The sequence below is a fragment of the Anolis sagrei genome, chromosome 2, assembly GCF_037176765.1.
Source record: "Anolis sagrei isolate rAnoSag1 chromosome 2, rAnoSag1.mat, whole genome shotgun sequence".
Taxonomy (NCBI): Eukaryota; Metazoa; Chordata; class Lepidosauria; order Squamata; family Dactyloidae; genus Anolis; species Anolis sagrei.
The window spans coordinates 26,385,967-26,409,690 of NC_090022.1; the positions used below are offsets into that span (position 1 = coordinate 26,385,967).

The window sequence follows — 23,724 nt, forward strand, 5'->3', positions numbered from 1 at the left end:
GATGGAGCTCATCTGTGCTGTCCCCGGATTCAAACCTATGACCTGTTGGTCTTCAGTCCTGCCGGCACAAGGGTTTAACCCACTGCGCCACTGGGGGCAGGAAATGACAAGGGACAGCTTATCGAATGGCATAGTAGAAGAACAACAAAGCACATTCCCAAGGGGCAGCTTTTTTTTTCTTGTCCTCCAACACTGTGCATAGGTTATCCAGAGAGGGAAGGCATTTTAACGCATTTTGATAGAACTAGGTTTTTGTTTTGCTTTTTTGTTTTTACCATTCTCATCAATCTTAAGTGTTAAGAGTTCCCAATCTTCAATCTTCTTTTAAGTTGATTTATTGTTCTAATGGAAGGTTGCTTATCTGGAGTGTATCCAGCTTAAAAGCTGGGACAAAGTCTGCAGAGAGGCTAGAGATGGCTGACCTTGAGCCGGTGTCTTTTTTGTGATTGCAATTCCCATACGGTTTTACGGAACACTAAGAGAGATTTGGACTCGTGTATAATCCTTGATCCCTTGATACTTGGAGGGAATATTCTGCAGGTTTTAAAGCCACAAAACCAGCTTTCCTTTGCAGTTTGCTTCTGTGTTGAACTGCATTATATGAGTCTAACCATGTAATACAGTGTCAAACTGCATTATATGGCAGTGTGGGTGGGTCCTCAGTTTCCAGGCAAGAGAATCTGGATATCTGGACCTCACCTCTGAGGATGCTTGCCATAGATGCAGGCGAAACGTCAGGAGAAATGCCTCTAGAACATGGCCATATAGCCCGAAAAAACCCACAAGAACTGAGAATCTGGATATTGATTGTTCTGCCACTTTATATACTTGCAATAGACTTCTTGTTTTTGTATCCTGAATAGGTTACTAGAACCAACCACTCATCGGGTACCAAGAGTCATTATAATAGGATGCCTTGCATATGTAACCATAAACCTGCTGAACAAATATTATAATAGTCTGAAGGTTCATCTACACCAAGCATGGGCGAACATAGACCCTCCAGGCGTTTTGGACTTCCACAATTCCTAACAGCTTCAGGCCCTTCCTTTCCCCCCTCAGCCACTTAAGGAAAGGGCCAGAGGCTGTTAGGAATTGTGGGACTTGAAGTGCAAAACACCTGGAGGGCCCAAGTTTGCTCATGCCTGATCTACACTGTAGATTTGATGCATTTCCCCAAAACTCACAGCTATAACGTCATGGGAACTGTCACTTTATGACTTCCTTAGTCTGCTCTGCCAAAGAATGCTGATGCCAACTTTCCTGACTTCTACAATTCCATAATTATTGAGCTATGAAAATTAAAATGGTGTCAAATAGCATTCATTCTATTATTTGGGTGCACCTTAAGTTTGGGTAGCAGGGAGGGGGAGAGATCTTTAACAATTACTTATGTAAGTCACAAAATGTAAACAAAGTGAGTGGTGACCTGGAGCATATCATGATGAGGATCCCAATACTTTTTGACCAGTAGATTTTCAATCTGCTTTCTGACCATTAAAGAGGGCTCTTCTGCTGTTAGATGTTAGTGAGTCATAGTTGAAATTTTAATTTTGAGTTTAATCTAAAAGCAGATTGGCTGTTGTGAAATAGTCTTATTCTCATCTTTTTTTCTTTTCCTGTCTCCACAAAGGACACTTTGGATGCCTATCCCTGTGGTTCAGACCACACTCCAAGTCCCATGGCCAGCCGGCTGCCCCTTGAAGCCACCCCGATCCTGGAAAAACCAGATTCACGTCTCACTGCGGTGGCGGTCAGCATCGAAGATGGACACACTGTCATCTTCCTGGGGGACAGCAAAGGTCAACTGCACAAGGTAAGTAGTAAAATGTCATTTTTTTCTTATCTTATGGTGGATTGTCCTATTGATTTTATGCTGAGTTATATGGTGTTGATTTGTGATTTGGTTTATATATGTAAGGCATTGAATTTTGCAGTTATTTCTGTGTAAACTGCTTTGAGTCCTCCCGGAGTGAGAAAAGCGGTATATAAATAGAGGAAGAAGAACTTTATTTTTCTACCCCGCCTCCATCGCTCCGAGGGGACTCGAGGCAGCTTACATTGGGCCAAGCCCAAAGTAACATAGAGTTAAAGAACTATAAAATATTAAAATAGCATAAAACAGCATAAACAATAATAAGCAAACATCATAAGCAACAACAGACTCATGGGGGGCGGAGAGGCCAATATACAAAATTAGTTAAAGAATAAGGTGGCCAATAAGGTGGATAGTACCGTACAGTAGCACAGGAATAGTAGCATTGAATTAGAGGAGACTCAGGGCAGTTTCCACATAAGCAAGCAATACAGAAACATACAGAGTACCCATTTAAAACATGAGGGCTTTCAATATAGACAGGGTGGTCATTCATGGCTGGAATCACTGGGTTGCTGTGAGTTTTCCGGGCTGTATGTCAATGTTCCAGAAGCATTCTATCCTGATGTTTCACCCAGATCTGTGGCAGGTTGTGAGGTCTCTTGGAAACTAGTAAAACATGGTTTAAATATTGGTGGAATGTCCAGGGTGAGAAAAACGCCTCTTGTCTGCTTGAGGCAAGTGTGAATGTTGCAGTTGACCAGATTGATTAGTATTGAATGGCCTTGCTGTTTCAAAGCCAGACTGCTTCCTCCCTGGGGAAGCCTTTGTTGGGAGGTGTTAGCTGGCCCTGATTGTTTTCTGTCTGGAATTCCCCAATTTTCTGAGTGTTGTTCTTTATTTACTGTCCTGATTTTGGAGTTTTTAAAATACAGATATCCAGATTTTGTTAATTTTCATGGCTTCCTCCTTTCTGATCAAATTGTCGACATGCTTGTGGATTTCAATGGCTTCTCTGTGTAGTCTGACATGGTGGTTGTTAGAGTGGTCCACACTGTGCCTACCAAATTGCATTGAAAATTATAATTCAGAGCAAAGGGGAAAAAGTCAAATGATAACAAACAAGTGACGGTACAAGCATCTGACTATTTGACATAATTCAATCTGCTGATCCCAGCCGGACAGGTGAAGAATTATGTAAGGCTCTCAGCAGCCCACTCCCACCCACACACCCACTGATCCCTGGAAATCCTACTGAATAACCTGATGTGACCTTTGAGGCTTCGCCTCACTATGTGTATTTGCGGCAGCTAGAGCTAGAACTTGAAGTGGAACTTGGGATCCAGCTCTAGTTTGTTGTATGCCTTCAAATTGTATCGTATTTATTTATTTTATTGATTTATTATTATTTATTTACAGTTCTTATATTCCGCCCTTCTCACCCCGCAGGGGACTCAGGGCGGATTACAGTAAACACATATATGGCAAACATTCAATGCCAGTTTGACAAACAACATTTAACAGACAAATACACCAAGGCTATTTAACTTTTTTCTGGCCGCCAGGGGAGCTGCTGCTTTTCATCGTCCATCAACGACACCGATGAAGTTCTTCCGCATTCCACATTCCCCGGAGTCTTTTTTCTTTATGGCCTCATAAATTAGTTAAATTTAGCCTCCCACACAAGGTGGTACCTTATTTTCCTACTTGACAGATGCAACTGTCTTTCGGGTTGCAAAGGTCGACAACGGGCTACACAATGGTTGGACACCCACTCCAGCCCGGGCTGGCTTCGAACTCATGACCTTTTGGTCAGAGTGATCTTAATGCAGCTGACACTCAGCCAGCTGCGCCACAATCCCAAAGGTAATCCTACCACAAGGTGTTCTTGGCAAGATTGTTTCAGAAGAGATTTTGCCATTACCCTTCTGAGAATCTGAGAGAATATAGTCAGTCTCCAAGGTATGAACAAGATAAGTTCTGTAGGTTTGTTCTTAAGTTGAATTCATATGTCATTTGGAACAGGCTCATTTTTAAAGTGTAACTTCATCTATATACGTACACACACACACACACACACACACATTCTAGCTTTGGTTTCCTTTTGACACAAAGTCTAGTCGAGTCCGACTCTGGGGGTCGTGTTCATCTCCATTTCTAAGCTGAAGAGCCAGCGTTGTCTGTAGACACCTACTAACTCATGTGGTCGGCATGACTGCATTGAGCGCCGTTACCTTCCTGCCTATTGGTCTACTCATATTTGTATGTTTTCAAACTACTAGGTTGGCAGAAGCTGAGTCTAACAACGGGAGCTCACCCTGTTCGTGGATTCAAACTGCCAACCTTCTAGTCAGCAAGTTCTACAGCTTAGCGGTTTAACCCGTTGTGCCATCGTGGCCCCTTTGGATATTGTAGGAAAGACTTAACACCCCTGTGGTGTTTGTTTTGCTGTCTGTGCCCCTGTTCAGAAGATTTCACCTCACTTTCTATCCCTGGGATAATTGAATTTTGAAAAAAATGGCTTGATGAAGAACCAAGGACTGGTGATAAAACTTCAGTTGAGACAGCTTTTCCCCATAATAAGCCTTACAAGAGTGACTTTCCCATCCGAGAGGTAGATTTCCTGTTGTCTCACCCCTGTTCTTAACTATGAAGTCAGACTTTTGTAACTTGGGGACTGCTTGTACTCTTCCTTCAAATAATTGAGGAACCCAGGGATCAATGTATTGTCGAAGGCTTTCATGGCTGGAATCACTAGGTTCTTGTGGGTTTTTTCGGGCTATAGGGCCATGTTCTAGAGGCATTTCTCCTGACGTTTCGCCTGCATCTATGGCAAGCATCCTCAGAGGTAGTGAGGTCTGTTGAAATTAGGACAATGGGTTTATATATCTGTGGAATGGCTGGGGTGGGGCCATGGTGTATACCATGCAGCTGTGGACAAGTCTACATAGGGACCACCAAACGCAGCATTGCCCAACCATGAATCAAGGAACATGAAAGGCACTGCAGACTACTTCAACCAGAGAAGTCAGCCATAGCAGAGCACCTGACACAGCATATTATTTGAGAACACAGAAATGCTGGACCACACCAGCAACCACCATGTCAGACTACACAGAGAAGCCATTGAAATCCACAAGCTTTCAAATCATGAGTCACGAAGCAAAACCCTGAATTTTTCCAAAATGGTTTTGATGCCTGGATTAAACAATGGCGCAAATGTGTACAACTTGATAGTGACTATGTTGAATGGTAGTTTTGTGTAGAGGACAGTCCAGGCTATGATCTATAGCAACTTCTGCTGCTATATGTTCATTCATAATGTTTTTATGACACAGGAGGCAAAACGTTTTGACCCACCTTCGTATAATAGTACAACAATAATTCATCCTCTAAAATCTTGCTTTTCTCTCATCCACCCTTCTTCCCCTCCCCAATCATAGACTTATAAAAAATGCTTCCATGTCAATCATCTTATGAATAATTTCTCCTCTACTTAATTGTCTATTTTTATTAATAATAGTCTTATCTTCCCCGTGGCCTTTAATCCACAATCTCAGTTGATCTAACAATGGTTTCAATCTGCAATTGCTCTGACTCATATAACTAATAAATGGTTTCCAAATAATCTTGAACAAATTCTCTTTTATTTCTCCACTCTGTAATCTTACTTTGTATGCTAATTTTTCAGATAAAGCTATGGCCCATATTCCGTATCAATAGATGCTCTAGTTTCCCCCCATACTTCCACTATCTCCATCCTTGCAGCACATGCCAGAATGATATAAGGTTGTTATTTGGTAGATTCTCATTTTCGTTTTCAAATATGGAGATAACATGTATTGCTCCTCTGAAGTGGACTCCCCATCCCCTCCTGTTTGGAACTGAACCCTTACTTCAGTTTGCTAGTTTCTAGACCAGTCTGTCCCCATCATTCACACTGTTTCCTGGCCTGACTCTTTATCAGTTTGCACCACTGCAGTTTCTGTGGCTTCCCGACATCAAGTAATTTTGGGGTGCATCTGCACTGTAGAATTAATGTAATTGGACACTACTTTAATCACTATGGGCTCTTCCACACCACCCTATATCCCAGAATATCAAGACAGAAAATCCCACATTATCTGAGTGTGGACTCAGATAGCCCACTTCAAAGCCAATATTGTGGCATTTTCTGCCTTGATATTATAGAACAGGCATGGGCAATTTTTTTTGCCTTGAGGCCGCATTGTGGGCCTGGTCAAGATGGCCGGGCTGTGCCAGGCTGGGAGAGAGGTCAGCTGGGCAAGTGCTGGATGGGATGGGCCAGGAGAGGGCAGGGCAGAGCAGGGCCCAGGTCATCCTCAGGTTGTCCTCCTGGCATAAGGGTGAGGCCGCTCGCCTCATCCTTACGCCCGGAGGAAAATGGGACCATGTGGCGACTGCCTCAATTCTCCTCCCCGATCCTCCTTCCTTGATCTTTGGGCAGCCCTCTTGGCGTTATGCTGGGAGGAGGACGATGCAGACGATGTCCAAGAGCACTCTGGAGGGCTCTTAGCCACTACATGCTTTCTGCTCACACCGTCCTTATGCCAGGAGGATGGCAAGACATGCATTGGCTGACAGAGCTCCAGAGGACTCGCAGCTTCTTTGTGCCTTCCTCTCCTGTCCTTTCTTCATAATGATGCAGCAGGCCACCATGTCCTTTTGCCGAGAGGACAGGGAAAAAGAGGAGGGCCTAAGATAAGCCCCCAAAGGGCCACATCTAACCCCCGAGCCTTAGTTTGCCCATGCCTGTTCTAGAATATTGGGCTGTGTAGATGGGCCCTTAGTCTCAATGCTACAAAATCCTGCAATTTGTGATTTGGCAAGGCCTTAGCACACTTTGTCCAAGAGGGATAAAGATCTTGTAAAACTCCAACTCCCATAATTCCATACCATTGGCAGTTAAACTGGCGTAAAACTGCATTAATGTTACAGTGAGGATGCATGCTTTGTTAACATGAAGGAATATATAGGGTTGTTTTCTTCTTCAACCATTTGTTGATGGCACCACCTAGTGGTCTTCTTCCAAAATGAAAACAAGTTTGCTGACAGATCAGATCATAAAGCCCAGATGTTGTAGAACAGGCATGGGCAAACTTTGGTCCTCCAGGTGTTTTGGACTCCAACTCCCACAATTCGTAACAGCCTCAGGCCCCTTCCTTTCCCCCCTCAGCCAGGACTGAAGTTTGCCCACGCTTGTTGTAGAACTTTAACTCAGAGAAGCTATTCCTAGGAAGCTATTCTCTCAGATCTCAAAAAAGTGTTGTTGTTGTTGTTGTTGTTGTTGCTATTCACAGTATTCTCATTTTCACATGCACCCCTAACCCCTTTGAAAGTGGAGGGCCTACTGTAATACATTTATGGAATCATTTTCATCAAGGTACAGAAACCAATCTCTTTTATTACTAAAAGATGAAATGAGGATCTCAAACTGATTGAGTCTGTATTGCTCGCTCCCCATATTCCTCTAAATATTTTTGCCTTTTCTGGTTTGCTTCCTTTCAGGCCTACCTGGGAGCAATGGGAGACGCTCACCTCTATGCGTCTCAGGTGATCCAGCCCAACAGTGCTGTGAATGGAGACCTCCTTTTCGACCAGCCCAAGGAGCATCTGTATGTCTTGACTCAGTCTATGGTGAGGACACAGATAACAGTCCTGCTTGCCCAGCACCACAACACTCATTAATACAGATGGGGAAGATGGTTTAGCATTGCAGAATACATCTGTCCTTGCAATGGTTTGTACATGGTTAGAAATGAGTCCCCACACACCTCGGAGCTGTGTTTCCAACAAACACGCCCATCACAAAATTGCCCATATTAAAGGAATTTGTGGCATCAAAATATATACATATATACATATGAACATGTGATGGATGCAGATGAAAGTTTATTTTTGTTGTGGATGTGAACTGACACACAGGGCTGAAACTGCGTTATATGCCCAGTATAGACTTATATAATGCAGTTCAACAGCCAGTAGGCTGTTAGAAATTGTGGGAGTTGAAGTCCAAAACACCTGGAGGGCCAAAGTTTGCCCATGCCTGGTCTACACTGACCATATAAACTGCATTATATGACAGTGTAGATGGTGCCTCAATCCTCTGAGTCATTCCTTGAGCCTTCTGTTTATTATAATCTCTTGGAGGACACAGATGTGTATGTACTACAACTTCTGCTTTCTTCTTAAAGCAACTTTTCTGTTGGGTCTTATGGAAGATGCAGTTCTATTACCCATAGTTTTGTGGAAGGGAAGAAAGTAGTTCCCTCTTGTCTTTTATCTCAGGTCCCTTCTACACTGCCACATAACCCAGTTCAAAGCAGACAGTCTGGATTTTATATAGCAGTGTAGAAGGGGCCTCAGGTAGCAGGATATGTTGAGACTGCCTATTGCCTTGGTAGCTTAAGCTGGTAATCGTCCTGGCTCAGCAAGTAAAAGATTCAAGGCAAGTTCACAGGTGAACCTTTCCCATTTTGATACTTGTATGTCCTCCACATTTGGTACCCAGTGGTGCAGTGGGTTGAACCTCTGAACTGCTGAACTTGCTGACCGAATCTGGGGAGCAGGCTGAGCTCCCACTGTCAGCCCCAGCTTCTGCCAACCCAGCAGTTCAAAAATATGTAAATGTGAGTAGATCAATAGGTACCGCTTCACCGGGAAGGTAATGGCACTCCATGCAGTCATGCTGGCCACATGACCTTGGGGCATCCAGGAGTACCCTTTAGTCCCTGTATCTAGTCTCCTTTAATCCTTCTCCCTTTTTGATGGATTTCTCTCTTTGTTTTACACAAAGAGAGATGAATGTAACACTCAGTGTTGGAGACATCTATTAATCTTTGGTGTAAAGCAAGATGGAAATCCATATCAATAAAGAAAGACAACTATGCTGAGGAAACCATGCTTGTATCTCAAAGTGATCTTGAACCATTGAAGTCCACAAATTCAAGGAGGATAATAATTAATACATTTGCAGCCTTAAAGGGTTTTTCTCAGAGATTTCCCCCCACTGTGACATAAAATTAAAAACACAATGGTACAAAATCAAGCAAAAATGTAAGAGAAAGATAAAAAAAACTTTAAAAATAAACATGCAGTTTGTCATGTTTAGTATATTGATGATGGGCAGTTAGATTAAAACAGCTGAAAGAGAAAATCACTTTGTAATGAAAGATAGGAGATTGTCCTGCTGTTGCATATGATGAATGAGCTGCAAATGATCAGAATTTCCCAGATTTTGTCACTCCACTCCAGCTTAAGTGGCTGCATTGGAGATTTTCAGGGAGTGAAGTACAGAATTGCTTTAGAAGGTACTTTATGGCGAAGGAGAATAACTTTCCTCTAGCAGCTTTGAGGTGAACTGAGAAATAGACATTTTGAGCATAAGTTTCCAGGCCATGTTATCAGATGCCTTTGTTGAAGAATATGCTAGAAATTCTTTTTTCTCAGCTAGTCTCAAAGAAAATATATACATACTAGCTTGGGTGAACTACAACTCACATAATGCCAGGTTAACCCCCCAAAAAACAGCATCAGTACTTAAGGTTTGTTATGTTGGGCAAGTTTGACCTAGATGCATCATTGATGGGGTTCAGTGTGCTCTTTGGCTGTAGGGTAAACTGCAACTCCCATTATGGTGAGTCAGTCTCCTCAAACCCCTCCAGTAAGTTGAGTTAGTCATGGGAGTTCTGTGTGCCAAGTTTGGTCCAGGTCCATCATCGATGGAGGTCACAGTTTCTCTGGTTGTGGATGAATTACAACTTCCAGAAAGGAAAGTCCGTTCCCCCCAAATCAAATTTCCATTAATCAAATTTCAACATATAAGGTATGTGTGCCAAGTTGGTCCAATTCCATCTTTGATGGAGTTCAGAGTGCTCATTGATTGCAGTGAAGTATAAATCCCAGTACCTACAACTCCAAAATGCCCAGGCCAATTCCCCTCAAAACCCACAAGTATTCAGATTTGGGCATATTGAGTATGCATGCCAAGTTTGGTCCAGATCCATCATAATTTGGGTTCATGGTGCACTCTGAATATAGGTGAACTACAATTCCTATAAATTTCTATAAAGACTTCCAGTATGTTTTGTTGGCCATGGGAGTTCTGTGTGCCAAGTTAGCTCCAAGTCCATCATTGATGGAGTTCAGAGTGCTCTTAGAGCCATAGCAAACTAGAATTTTGCGAGAGCAAACTAAGCCAGCACGAGCGATGCTCCGCCTCTTTCTCCGCCTATTTCCCTTTGCTAGGGTAGCGTTGCGAGCATACGCTCGTGCCGCAGCAAACTACAGGAAGCTTGCGCTCAGGCTTGCTCCGAAGCCCCGCCTTTTTCCCCCCGAGGCTGCTCTCTCTCTTGCTAGCGTGCCTGTTTTCCATTGCAGAGGGCAGGGATGCGAGCGTACGCTCACAGTTGACTTCTGCCAACTGCGAGAGTACACTCACATCGCTTCCCTAGCAAGGGAAAACATGCACACTAGCAAGAGAGAGAGCAGCCTCGGGGGAAAAAAGGCGGGGCTTCGGAGCGAGTTCGAGCACAAGCTCGCTCTCGCTTCCAGTAGTTTGCTACGGCTCTTAGATTGCAGGTAAATGATACATCCCAGTACCTTCAACTCCTATAAATTATGGTGAATTCTCCTCAAACCTCTCTAGTATATTCAGTTGCTGATCAATTCTTCTGTTTGCTGTGTGCCATAGAAAAGAATAGAAAAGGGTTAAGGTAGAGGCAGTGGGCAGTGTCATGCAAATTCCACACCAATGGATAGAGTCAGAAACACTGGGATGTCTGTGGTGGAGGAAACACTTAAAATCTAGGATGGAATTTTCCCCATATGAAAGTCTTCCCTTGGGTGGTGGGCAGGATTGTGTTGGTGGAGGACATTGACAGGGCTCTTGTATATGTTCATGGTTCTCACTATAACCTGTAATGTCATTGGAGGGAGGGCCATTGGTGTCTCCTGAGAGGTGGGAGCTATAGCTATTTGTGGAGGCAGGCGCTTGTCTGTGTAAGTGGACACCCTTGCCACACACACACATACATTTTTTCACTTTTATTATGTGTATAGATGCTGCAGGATTCCTTTGTATGTTGAAAAAGACGAACACAGCTATCAATTTAAGATTAATAAATATTTTTTCCTGGCACAGTCTAAAAGGGCTGCCACCTTGGAAATGAACAAAATAGGAAACACTTGATACACTACCTTATGTTTATATGCAAGCCAGCCACCGGGAAGTACTGTAAATGCATATAAAATAGGCTGGGGCCTGGGTTGCTTTGGGTTGTGTATGTTTTATCTTACTAGATGGTTCCTCAATCATAAAAATGGTTCAGACAATTAAGAAAGCCTGACGAAAAGCAGACGGCTGGCTGGGAGGAAAAAGATCCAGCAGATGGGAAATGTCCAATAAGACAAAGAGCTTGGTCGGGCACCGCACCACAGCCCCGGCTATCTCCCCATCTCTCCCAGCCTAATGTCGTTTATCACTGTCGTTTCTTTATGAGCTCTGCACCGGGCTTCTTTCCATGTGACCATGCCCTGACTAAGCCAGCTGGGAATTTCAGAGGCCACAACAAATACTTCCATCTTAGCGACTCTCCTCCCACACCGGTATCCCCAACATTGCTCTGCCAGTCATTTCCCCTCCAACATTGCCAGACTTTCAAAATTTCCTGCTCTTTGGACGTTTCCTTATCAGAGGCTGATCAGAGTTGGGTTTATTCCTTACTGTTTCAACCAAGACTTGTGTGTCTAGCCAACACATCTGTTGGTTCAATACTGTATATCAAAAATATTTGGGTCATCCATTTTTGAAAAATGCGAACAGGTAACTTTTGAAAGAAATGTACTTTTCAAAGCTGTAAATGACAATCACCCAATTCCCATGTCCCTCGAGTCTCTATATTGGAATTTAAAATTAAGTAAATTAAGTAAATAAAATAAGAGAACAAGTGAATCATGAATCAATCGGGACCAGCTAACACCTCCCAACAAAGGACCACCCAGACAGCAATTAGCCAGACTTTGAAGCTACAAAGCCACTAAATTCTAATCAAGGTGGCCAATTGAAACATTCACACTTGCCCCAAGCAGACAAGGATTTTTTCTCCCACCCTGGACATTCCACAGATATACAAACCTCACTTGCCTAGTTTCCAGCAGACCTCACAATGTATTGTTGAAGGCTTTCATGGCCAGAATCACTGGGTTGTTGTAGGTTTTTTGGGGCTGTATGGCCATGTTCTAGAAGCATTCTCTCCTGATGTTTCACCTGCATCTATGGCAGGCATCCTCAGAGGTTCTGAGGTCACAAATTCCTCCGTCTTAGCATTTATTCATTTCTTAGTACTTCTGCAAACCTTGAACTTTCCCCAAGTTTGCTACATCTCTGGAAAGTGATGTCATTTTAAGGTTCATCTGCACTGTAGAATAAATGCAGTTTGACACCATTTTAACATCCATGGCTCAATGCTATGGAATCATGGGAGTTATAGTTTTACAAGGTATTTGACCTTCACTGCCAAAGAATGTTGGTGCTTCACCAAACTTCACCAAAGGAGCCCCTGGTGGCACAGTGGTTAAACCCACTTTAGGTTCGAATCCGGGGAGAGTGCGGATGAGCTCCCTTTATCAGCTCCAACTCCACATGCTGGGACATGAGAGAAGCCTCCTATAAGGATGGTAAAACATCAAAAAAACATCTGGGTGTCCCCTGGGCAACATCCTTGCAGACGGCCAATTCTCTCACACCACAAGCCGCTCCTGGCCTGGAAAACAAACAAACAAACAAACAAACTACAAATTCCAGGATTCTGTAGCATGGGTTTCCTTAGCTGGTAAAAATGTGGATCATGCCCCACACCTTCTGAGTATGATACTACTAATGAATAATGCACTGTGTATCAAACATCAGGGTTGCATGATTGTATGGAGCATTTCACATGACACACATAAATATGAATCGTGGGAATCACTCATAACAATAGAGGTTTCACATAATGTGAAAGAAATGTGGCTATCTTTGGCTTCCATATGACCAGCTATTTCTTTATCTCTTTTTGCAGGTATCCAAAATCCCCATATTCGAATGTTCTCTGTACTCTGACTGCGAGTCATGTTTGGCACTGAGGGATCCATATTGTGGTTGGTGTGTTCTCCAAGGAAAGTAAGAACCCGTTTTGATACATCATGGTGCGCTGACATGTTTTCCTAGCTATGGACACCCCTTGTAGCCCCCAAACCGGACCCAAGATATGCAGTGGCTATTGTATTGGGCTGAGCTCCCCTTATCTGGAATTCTGAAATGAAAAATACTCCAAAAACCACAATTGTTTTTCAGGTAGCTGAGATAGTGACAACTTTGTTTTCTGGTGGTTAATGTACACAAACTTTGTTTCACACACAACATTATTAAAAATATGGTGTATAAAATAACTTTCAAGTTATGTGCATAAAGTTTATATGAAACATTTGTATTTAGGCATAGTTCCCATATCTAGGACACCTCATTCTGCATGTATAGGAAATACAGGTCTTCCAAAATATGAAATAATCTGAAATCCAAAATATTTTAGATTTCAAGTATTTTTGGATAACGGATATTCAGCCATTATTATTATTATTATTATTATTATTATTATCACATTATTTATATATCGCCCTTCTCCCCGTGAGGACTCCAAGCAGATTATAGTATAAACGGATACCAGCAAACATGCAGTGCCTTGTTACAACACAATGAGACACACAAACATAAACAAAGGCAAAGGCTTTTCCTTTCTTTTCTGGCTTTGGAGGCAATATTCATCTCTGACACTGGGGGAGGTGATGTTCTCCATTTCCAAGCTGAGGAGCCTGTGTTGTCACCTTCTGGTCATATGGCTGGCATGATGCTTGGAGCGTCTTACACCTTTCCTGCTGAAGCAGCACCTATTTATCTACTCACACTTGCATGTTTTCGAACTGCTAGATTGGCAGGAGCTAGGGCTGACAGTGGGAGCTCACCCTGTCCCACGGATTCAAACTACCAGCCTTTAGGCCGGCAGTTCGGCAGCACAAGGGTTTAACCCATTGCACCACCACAGCCCCTAGTAGTAGTACTACTACTGTTATTTTCCCACTTCGTAGCCCTCATCCTTAAAAAAGATCAGAGGTATTCTTAATCTTACATTTGCCCAGGGGATACATATAAAGGGAAAGGAGTAAAAGGCACTGGTTAGTTTCTCTGTATGAAGATGATTCTGCCTCACTGTTAGAAGCAAAGTCTTATTAACTGTTGCAGAAAGAATGACTTTTTCTCCAGTGTTGTTGGAAATGATAGTGTTCTTGTGCATCATCTTCTCTATAAATAAAAATGTGATGTTCATTTGTGGGATTAACATAACTCAAAAACCACTGGACGAATTGACACCAAATTTGGACACAATACACCTATCAGGCCAAAGAGTGACCATCACTCATAGAAACACTGTTAAACACAGCAGAAGAGACTTTAAAAGCAAATAAAAAATAAAAAATACAACACATACGCATAACCACATATATATACTTATACACAAATATATACACACACACATACACATATATACACACACAAAACACATATGCACAGACTGGCCCACAGCAATGCGTGGCAGGGGACGGCTAGTCCCTAATAACAATGTTCTTCAGTAAATACTAGCAACACCAGAGGCAATCCAAGTGGCCAGCTACTGGTCAAAGGACATCTAATCAACTACCAAGCTTGCAAACTTTGTGGTTTGTTTGTTTGTTAGTTAAAAATGCAATACAACTGTTTGGTTTGCTCCTGACACGATAAATAAATAGTAAATACCAACATGTTTGTTTTCAACCAGTAGTACCAGAACAACTCTGTATCATGACACAGTTCTGTTCTCACACAGTTGGAGTTTGGTTGACAATACTTCTTCAAAAGGGGATTCAGGGGAGGTCGATGTATCTCATCCTGCTTTTTGTTGCCCACGCTTGCTCTCGTGTGTGGGAGTCTTGTGTATACACAGAACATTTTATACAGGAAGCAAATTATGAAGCTTTTTTAAATTCTCAATTTGATTCTTCTTAATAGAGGTTGGCCGGAGGTCTCTTCTCTAATTGAGAAAGAGCAAATTAAAGACTTCCTCCCTGCCACTTAAGGTCACTTAAGGTCCCTACTCATCACTCAGTGGTAACAACCTCTACTTGGAACTTTGCAATGATGAGTCAATTCATTGAACAGAGTTTGTAACAGCAAAAGAAAAAACATGTTCCCTAGAAACTTTGTTTCCTTTTGTCACATACATCAGCCAAAAAAAAAAAGTTTTCCATGCCTGGATCCAGAATTATGTGAGGACTACCGCCTTAGGGATACTGCTGCCCGTTTGAAAAGAAATACTTCTGTATCCAGCGACTGGACAATTTCAAACATTTTGGAAGAAACAGACTATTTCTGAGAGATGAGAGTTTAGACCATGTTTATCCAGCACTTTACCCCAGCCCCGTAGTCTGCGTTTTGCACAAGTCCTTGCCCTGCCATCTCTAATCTGATTTTGCCCACAATACTCTGGTTTCTGGTGGTTGAGGCTGGTTTTGATACATTCTATGATGTTTTTATACCTTGCTGGTTTAAATTGTTTATTTAGATTGTTTCTATATTATTATGTTTTTAAATTGAGTTTTGTTTATGCTGGGCTTGGTCCCCATGTAAGCTGCCCCAAGTCCCTTTGGGGAGATGGTGGCGGGATATAAAAATAAAGTTCTTATTATTATAGCAGCATTTTCTCCTGACAATCCACCTGCATCTATGGCTGGCATCTTTGGAGGATCTTCTAAAGATGCTAGCCACAGATGCTGGTGAAACATCAGGAGAAAATGCTGCTAGAACATAACCATACAGCCCAGAAACCACACAAACGACACTTATACAGTTTAATAGATTGGGTAAGAACCAATGAACTACAGCTGAATCCCTAGTAGTCAGAGGGTTTGAACTGGTGCTTTCTAGGTCAATTGTGAAGGAGCAGGTTGATAGTTTAGGAGTACTCCTAGTTTTGTCTCTTCACTGGAAGCCCATGTGCGCTACCCTGAGAGTATAATAATAATAACAATAATAATACACTTTATTTATATTCTACTCTATCTCTACAAGGGGACTCAGAGCAGATTACAGTATACAGAAATACATGCAAATATTCAATGACTTTTATACAGTGAACAATAATGACATACAACACACAAAAAGGCAAAGGTTTCCCTTTCCATTTCCAGCATCTGGAAGTGATGCTCAACTCTGGCCATGGGGAGGTGCTTTTGTTCCATTTTCCATGCCAAGGAGCCTATTGTGTGTAGACCCTCTGATCATGTTGCTGGCATGGCTGCATGAGCGCCTTTTACATTCCCGTCGAGGTGGTACCTATCTACTTACCGTACATTGCATGATTTTGAACTGCTAGGTTGGCAGAAGCTAGGGCTAATAGCGGGAGCAATGCAAACTATGCCCTGGAAGATTACTTGGATAATATTTAGAGCCTAGTACTTCCATCCTGGGAAAAAAGTGTAGTAATGCAATAGGCATGGTCCAGTCGGCGCTTACAGCATTCCTCCAACTACAGGACTTTCTTTTTGATCACGTTCAGGTGATAACAGCCGTTCACTTTCTTTCCCGTGTGTGTTTCTCTCCAGATGCAGCCGTCGCTCTGAATGCTTCAGGTTCCAAGTGAGTGAGCAGTGGCTCTGGGGCTTCAACTCAACCCAACAGTGTCTGTCCGTCCAGTCAGTGACCCCCGCCAGCATCAGCCGAGAAGTACAGAAAAATGTAAGCTATAGCAATGTGTGAAATCCCGCTTTGAAGGCTGAGAAATTGTCTTGCAGGAGCAGCGGAGCAGCTGCTATTTGCCCTCTGGGGACAGCAGAAGTGTGACTGACTTGCCCATCACTTGGGGTTTTTCATGCTTCCCATTTGTGAAGAGAGAACATTCACACTTCTGGCTGTCAACCCCTTTTCTGTTATACGGAGTTGATCAAAGTTGAAGGGCTGGAAACGTTTTGGAGAATTCCCTTGAAGAAGGAAAGGAGACAAGCATAAGGTTAGGCGTGCAGGTGTCAAGATTCCTTTTATTTAAATTAGCACCATTGCTGTGTGTGGTGCTGAATGAAAATAACATGATAAAAAGACACATCTCTGTCAGTCAAGTACAATTTAAGTAAAAGGAGAATATGGCGACGGAAATGAAATAGTCTAGCTTTGCAAATACTGATTAAGCTAAATTCTGAGAATATAAATAAATAAAACTAGAATTCTAAGGGCTTTAGGAAACAAAAAAAGGTTTTTACTGAGTTTTAAAATGGTGAGAAAATCACATTGTAATCCAATCCATAAGCATAGATCAGGTATGGGCAACCCAGGCCTGGGGACCAGAAGCGGACCCTTGGGCTCTTTTCTCAGGCCCTCCTCTCTCATACCATCCTATCCTTCCTTCCTTCTCTCTTTCCTTCCTCCTTCCCTTCCTCCCTTCCACCCTTTCCTTCTTCCTTCATTCTCTCCCTTCTTCCCTCTCTCCCTCTTTCTCCTTCCTTCCTTCCTTCCTTCCTTCCTTCCTTCCTTCCTTCCTTCCTTCCTTCCTTCCCTTTTGTCTTTCCTTCCTTCTCTCTTTCCTCCCTCCCTCTTTTTCCTTCCTCCTTTTCTCTTAGAGGATGTTTAGCTGGGAGAAGAAAAGGTTTCAAGATTTAAAAGGTTGTTCCATTGAGAGGCGGGGGCAGGGGGGGTGTGACTTTCTGCTATTCTAGAGACCAGGGCACAAGGGAGCAATGGTTTCAAATATCAGGGAAAGAGATTTGACTGAAAAGATTAGGAAGAACTTCCTGGATAATAGTGTAGGCTGCCTTGGGTGTGGTGAAGTCTCCTTCTCTGGAGGCTTTTCCGTAGAGGTTGCCTATTGGGAGTGCTTTGATTGTGTCCTCCTGCATGGCAAGAAGGGGGTCTCTTCCAGCTGTAGGATGAATAGAAGCAATGGCATATTTGCTTACCTAAGTGGAGGCCTATGGAGACCTAATGGATACACTTTTTTATCTCATGTCCACCATCTCATCCTGACCAAGGCCATTCCTTTTGGGATCCAAACATTTCCTGTTTTTTTCCTTCACTTCCTGCCTCCAAAAGGGAAGAGGAAGGGGAGATAAGGGCAGGGAGAGGGCTTGTGGAGAACCCCCTCCCTCCCAGCCCACCCACCAGGCTCTGGCCCACCATGGGGCCCCCAAGTTAGAAAATTTGCCCATAAACTTTCCTAGATAGAGTTTGCCCATAAACCTTTCTAGATAAAGAACAATTGATAACCTGGTTTAGTAAAAAAAAAAAAAATCTGACAGACAGTGATGTGTTGTCAAGGTTCATTCATCCCCAACCATTTCAGCAGTGCAAAAAATATGATATTTTAAATGTATTACCTGATAACACCCTTTAAAGCAGCAATGACTTCAAGTAAAAATAACCTAACAGTCTGTCAGTCTCTCACATTGAATTTGAGGAATTTTTGATCATTATTCCTTGCAAAACTACATTAGTTTAGTGACATTTGAGGACTACTTTGTATGAACTTCAGGTGTTGCTACAAATTTGTATTCCAATTCTGGCAAGGTCATTCTAAAACACGAACCTTCTTCTGCTACACCTATTCCTTAGTAGACATCCTTGTATATTTTGAGTTACTGTTAGATTGCATTGCCTGTCCCACCCCTGGCCTCAAGCCACCTATGACCATAGCATCACACCAGAGTCCAGACTAAAAATAAACAGTTTATTGCAAATACACACAAAAGATATATAGTAAAAATGCAAAGATAAGGAACTAAGGAGTAGAATCCAAAAAGTCAGCAATCAATTGTCTCTTATAAATCCAAAAGCAATACAGTCCAAAGATAGTCCCAAAATACAAAGGCAGGTTATGTCCATAAGCAAAACTTGAGCAAGAATACAAAACAAGAACATGGAGAGCTCCTAGAATACTTAAATCTAAAACCAAGACTTGAAACAAGAACTAGAGAACCCAGGCCTAGCTGGACTTGAAAGCCATGTTGCCTGAACTGAAATCAGAGTGCCCATGAGCTCATAATAAGCAGAGATGAAATCATTATGTCTGCCCTGAAATTTCTGCTTCCCACAAAGCCATGTTGATTTATGAAGCTGGCTATCTGTTCTAATCTGCGAGTGTGCTTCCTTGCTTAGGTCAGTATCACCAGGTGCTTTCCCATGAGAATTTCTCATCAATTTGTCTTTGCGAGACTCCTTATCTAGAGAGGATGATTCCAACTCCTGTGACTGGCTTTGAGGTTCAGAGGCAATTACATTCTCAGGGCCTGCATCTGTGCCTGCATCCCTATCTGAAATGGCTTCACTTTCTTAGCCTGCATCAGAATGAATCCCTGGAAAGCCCACAATCCCATTTGACTCTAAGTCATTAGCCCCTTGTTGCTTTCACTGCTGCTAAGTTACAACGTTGACCTCTTTTGGGTTCAGCTTCAGCTCTTAGATCAGTGTTTCTCAACCCTGGGGGTCTCGCAAGGGGGTGTCATAGGAACCGCAAAAGACCACCAGAAAACACAGTATTTTCTGTAGCTCATGGGGCTTCTCTGTGGGAAGTTTGGCCCAATTCTATCATTGGTGGGGTTCAGAATGCTCTTTGATTGTAGGTGAACTATAAATCCCAGCAACTACAACTCCCAAATGTCAAGGTCTATTTTTCCCAAACTCCACCAGTGTCCACATTTGGGGATATTGAGTATTTGTGCCCACTTTGGTCCAGATCCATCATTATTTGAGTCCACAGTGCTCTCTGGGTGTAGGTGAACTACAACTCCAAAAACCAAGGTCAATGCTCACCAAGCTGTTCCAGTATTTTCTGTTGGTCATGGGAGTTCTGTGTGCCAAATTTGGTTTAATTCCTTCATTGGTGGAGTTCAGAATGCTCTTTGATTTTAGGTGAACTATAAATCCCAGCATCTGCAACTCTCAAATTACAAAATCAATCCCCCCTCCCCACAACCCCACCAGTATTCAAATTGGGGTGTATCAGGTATTTGTTCCAGTGAATGAAAATACATCCTGCATATCAGATGTTTACATTACAAATCATAACAGTGTCAAAATTACAGTTATGAAGTAGCAAAGAAAATAATTTTATGGTTGGGAGTCTCCACAACATGAGGAACTGTATTAAGGGGTTGTGGCATTAGGAAGGTTGAGAAACACGGTCTTAGATGGATGGTCCCAACATGTTTCAATTTTTGAAAGGCTGTCACATTGAGGATGGGCAAGCTTGTTTTCTGCTACTCTAGAGACTAAGATGCAGTGCAATGTATTCAAATTTCAGGAAAACAGATTCCACCTAAACATGAGGAAGAACTTCCTGACAATAAGCTGTTCAACAGTGGAATATATTGCTTCCTCAGTGTGTGGTGGAGTCTCTTTCTTTGGAGGCTTTTAAGCAGAGACCGGATGGCCATCTGTTGGGGGGTGATTTGATTCTGTTTACCTATCTGGCAGAATGGGGTTGGACTACATGGCCCTTGGGATTTCTTCCAAATGTACTATTCTGTGGTTCTATGGCCTGACGTAATCATTCAAAATCATCTGATTCACCGGTGGCGCAGTGGGTTAAACCCCTGTGCCAGCAGGACTGAAGACTAACAGGTCGCAGGTTCAAATCCGGGGAGAGGCAGATGAGCACCCTCTATCAGCTCCAGCTCCTCATGCGGGGACATGAGAGAAGCCTCCCACAAGGATGATAAAAAAAAATCAAAAAAATCATCCGGCTGTCCCCTGGCCAACGTCCTTGCAGACGGCCAATTCTCTCACACCAGAAGCAACTTGCAGCTTCTCAAGTCGCTCCTGACACGACAAAAAAAAAAAATCTGATTCACTGCAGAATTCATGGTTGTGCCCATAATGGCAAGCAATCCAGATCTTGAGGCAGCAAAGCAGGCCAATATAATCCATCTCTTGGCTTCATGATGTTCTTCACCTATGGCAATGTTTCTCATTGAGGCCAAAAGCTTTTGTCTGTCTCCAGAGAATGGTGGAGGCGCTTTCTTTGGAGGCTTTTAAGCAGAGGCTGGATGGCCATCTGTCAGGGGTGCTTTGTATCTTGATTTTCCTGCTTCTTGGCAGGGGGTTGGACTGGATGGCCCATGAGGTCTCTTCCAACTCAATGATTCTATGATTCTAATATCAGCCCTATCCAACAGACATCAAACACAGAGATCCTATGAGAGCTTCAGTCCAGTAACCTTTGGAAGGACACACTGTGCTTATCCTTATCTTGATAATTCTGCTCCCTTAAGTGTTTGTGATTTTCTCCTATCACACACAGACACATGCACAATTAATCTTCCTTCCTTGTCCTCTAGTTTTCAAAGGGGAGGTGCTAATTAAGGGTGAATATTTCTTTGTAAGACAGGTTATTGATCTTTCTGTTCTTTGATTGGCAGATACTCTTGACTCTTTCGGATTTGCCAACCCTGCAGAATGGGGAGTCGTATTCATGCTTCTTTGAAGACTATGAAAGCCCAGCGGTGTGGATGGGGTCAGGCATCATGTGTCCCTCACCAGATCCCAGCCATGCACCAATTTTGAAAGCAGGAACAGGTGAGTGGCTCGACTAGAGATTTAACCTTGGGCTCTGCATTTAACTGTCAAAGTAAGGAAGGTTTCTGCAGGAACTCTGGTTTACAAAATATGGACAATATATTAGCAGACGGCAGCCAGGAAATCAGAAGATGCTTACTTCTTGGGAGGAGAGCAATGTCCAATCTCGATAAAATAGTGAGGAGTAGAGACATCACACTGGCAACAAAGGTCCACATAGTTAAAGCAACGGTATTCCCCATAGTCACCTATGGATGTGAGAGCTGGACTTTAGGGGAGGCTGAGTGAAGGAAGATAGATGCTTTTGAACTGTGGTGCCTTGGACTGTGAGAAGATCCAACCAGTCCATACTTCAGGAAATAAAGCCCGACTGCTCATTGGAGGGAAGGATAGTAGAGGCAAAGATGAAGTACTTTGGCCACATCATGAGAAGAAAGGAAAGCTTGGGGAACACAATTATGCTGGGGAAAATGGAGGGAAAAATGGAAGGAAAAAGGAAGAGGGGCCGACCAAGGGCAAGATGGATGGATGGGATCCTTGAAGTGACTGGATTGACCTTGAAGGAGCTGGGGGTGGTGACGACCGACAGGGAGCTCTGGCATGGGCTGGTCCATGAGGTCACGAAGAGTCAGAAACAACTGAACGAATGAACAACAAATTAGCAGTCACTTGACTGATCAGTCCCACTTCTGGTAGCGTAATATCTATTTTGTTAATAAAATTTAGACGCAGGCAAAATGTCAGGAGAGAATGCCTCTAGAACATGGCCATATCGCCCCCCAAAAAACCCTACAACAACCCAAAGTTAAGACAATAATAGGTTTCCTTTAAATCCGGTTTCTGCCTCCTGCAGAATTCTGGGGTCTGTAGTTTAGTGAGGCTGTTAAAGGCTCCTCCCTAAACTACACACCCCAGAATTCTGCAGGAGGCAGAAACCGGATTTTAAGTGGATTCATTCTCTAGTGGGATGATGGCATTAGTTGCAATATATTGCATCAAACACTGCACAATGTGTTCTGCTGGCAGGGTCTGTACCACTTTGATGTAATTCCTACAAAATGTTGTATTTTGACTATCTCTGTGCTTGTTCTCTGACAACTTGGGAATGTGCTGGGCTTCATCTTCGTCAGCCATAGCTAGCGAGGGTAACTCAACCATATATGGGGAAACTGCACTTTCCTCACTTATGTGTGTCTCTCTCTGCCTCTCATTCTCTGGAACTAAATTGTGTGAGTGTTGCTATTGAAGAGTGCTTGAAGGATCCTTTCCTTTCTTTCCATTACAGACCACATAACCATTCAGCTGGTGGTCCGCTTCCGTGAGGTTTTCATTGCTTCAACAGCATTCTCCTTCTATGATTGCACGGCTGTGGCGTTTCTGCGGAAATTGGCACCGTAAGGCTACGAGGAAGACCTCTCTCTCCCCTCGACCCTTTCCCTTGCATTGCAATTGCTTCAAAGCTATTTTTTGATGTGTTGATCCTCCTCAACAACTGTGCTGTTGTATTTATTTGCAGGTGCCAGGGGTGTGTGAGCAGCCATTGGGGTTGTAACTGGTGTGTCCATCAACATCTCTGCACACATAAAGCCATCTGCGAGGAAGGAGCCATTATCTACAATGAGAGGGTGTGTCTGTCAGTGCTCATGTCTGCCATTCAGTCTGTTGAATTCCTGACAGATTCAAGTGTAGGAGGCACGGTTGGGGGGGGGGGGGGGGGCGGATCTTGCTTCCATGGCATTTCATTACTATAGGTCTGCAGAAGCGTCTGTAAAATTACTGCTTTGGATTCATGTCCCCCTTCCACTCACATACCCTGCCCCTTCTGTCCAAAGACATTCTTGCTACTGCCATCATCAAATTTACTGTTGCAAAAAACTTCCAAAACGGGATAAATAAGTTTTTATTTCCAATTGAGATGTGTGCCTCGGGCTCCACTTGTGACCTTTGGAAGCCTTCCATTAGCCTCTCCGAGTCTCCCAATTTCCCACTTAAAATGTACCATTTGGTAAGAAACATTGCCTGAAAATATAAAGAAAGCCCTGAAATATCCCCACCCCACAAGCACCCCACACCCTTGTACAATCCCTTGTTTTCCCCACTACCCGTTTCATTCACTCATTCATTCATTCATTCATTCATCTATTTATTTATTTACAGTATTTATATACTGAGTTGTTGTAGGTTTTTCAGGCTGTGTGGCCATGTTCCAGAAGCATTATCTCCTGACATTTCGTTTACATCTATGGCAGGCATCCTC

The 23,724-nt window shown here is 43.0% G+C and overlaps 1 protein-coding gene across 3 annotated transcripts in view; it reads left to right on the forward strand.

Moving 5' to 3' along the window:
* Window positions 1-23,724, forward strand: part of PLXNB1 (plexin B1) — a 248,373-nt gene that overhangs the window by 173,878 nt on the left and 50,771 nt on the right. For all 3 annotated transcript variants that reach the window (XM_060766551.2, XM_060766550.2, XM_060766552.2), the window contains exons 5-11: window positions 1,634-1,816; window positions 7,346-7,474; window positions 12,898-12,998; window positions 16,511-16,643; window positions 21,311-21,467; window positions 22,753-22,861; window positions 22,984-23,092. In XM_060766551.2, coding sequence (XP_060622534.2) covers window positions 1,634-1,816; window positions 7,346-7,474; window positions 12,898-12,998; window positions 16,511-16,643; window positions 21,311-21,467; window positions 22,753-22,861; window positions 22,984-23,092 — 921 coding nt within the window. The remainder of the gene's footprint in view (window positions 1-1,633; window positions 1,817-7,345; window positions 7,475-12,897; window positions 12,999-16,510; window positions 16,644-21,310; window positions 21,468-22,752; window positions 22,862-22,983; window positions 23,093-23,724) is intronic.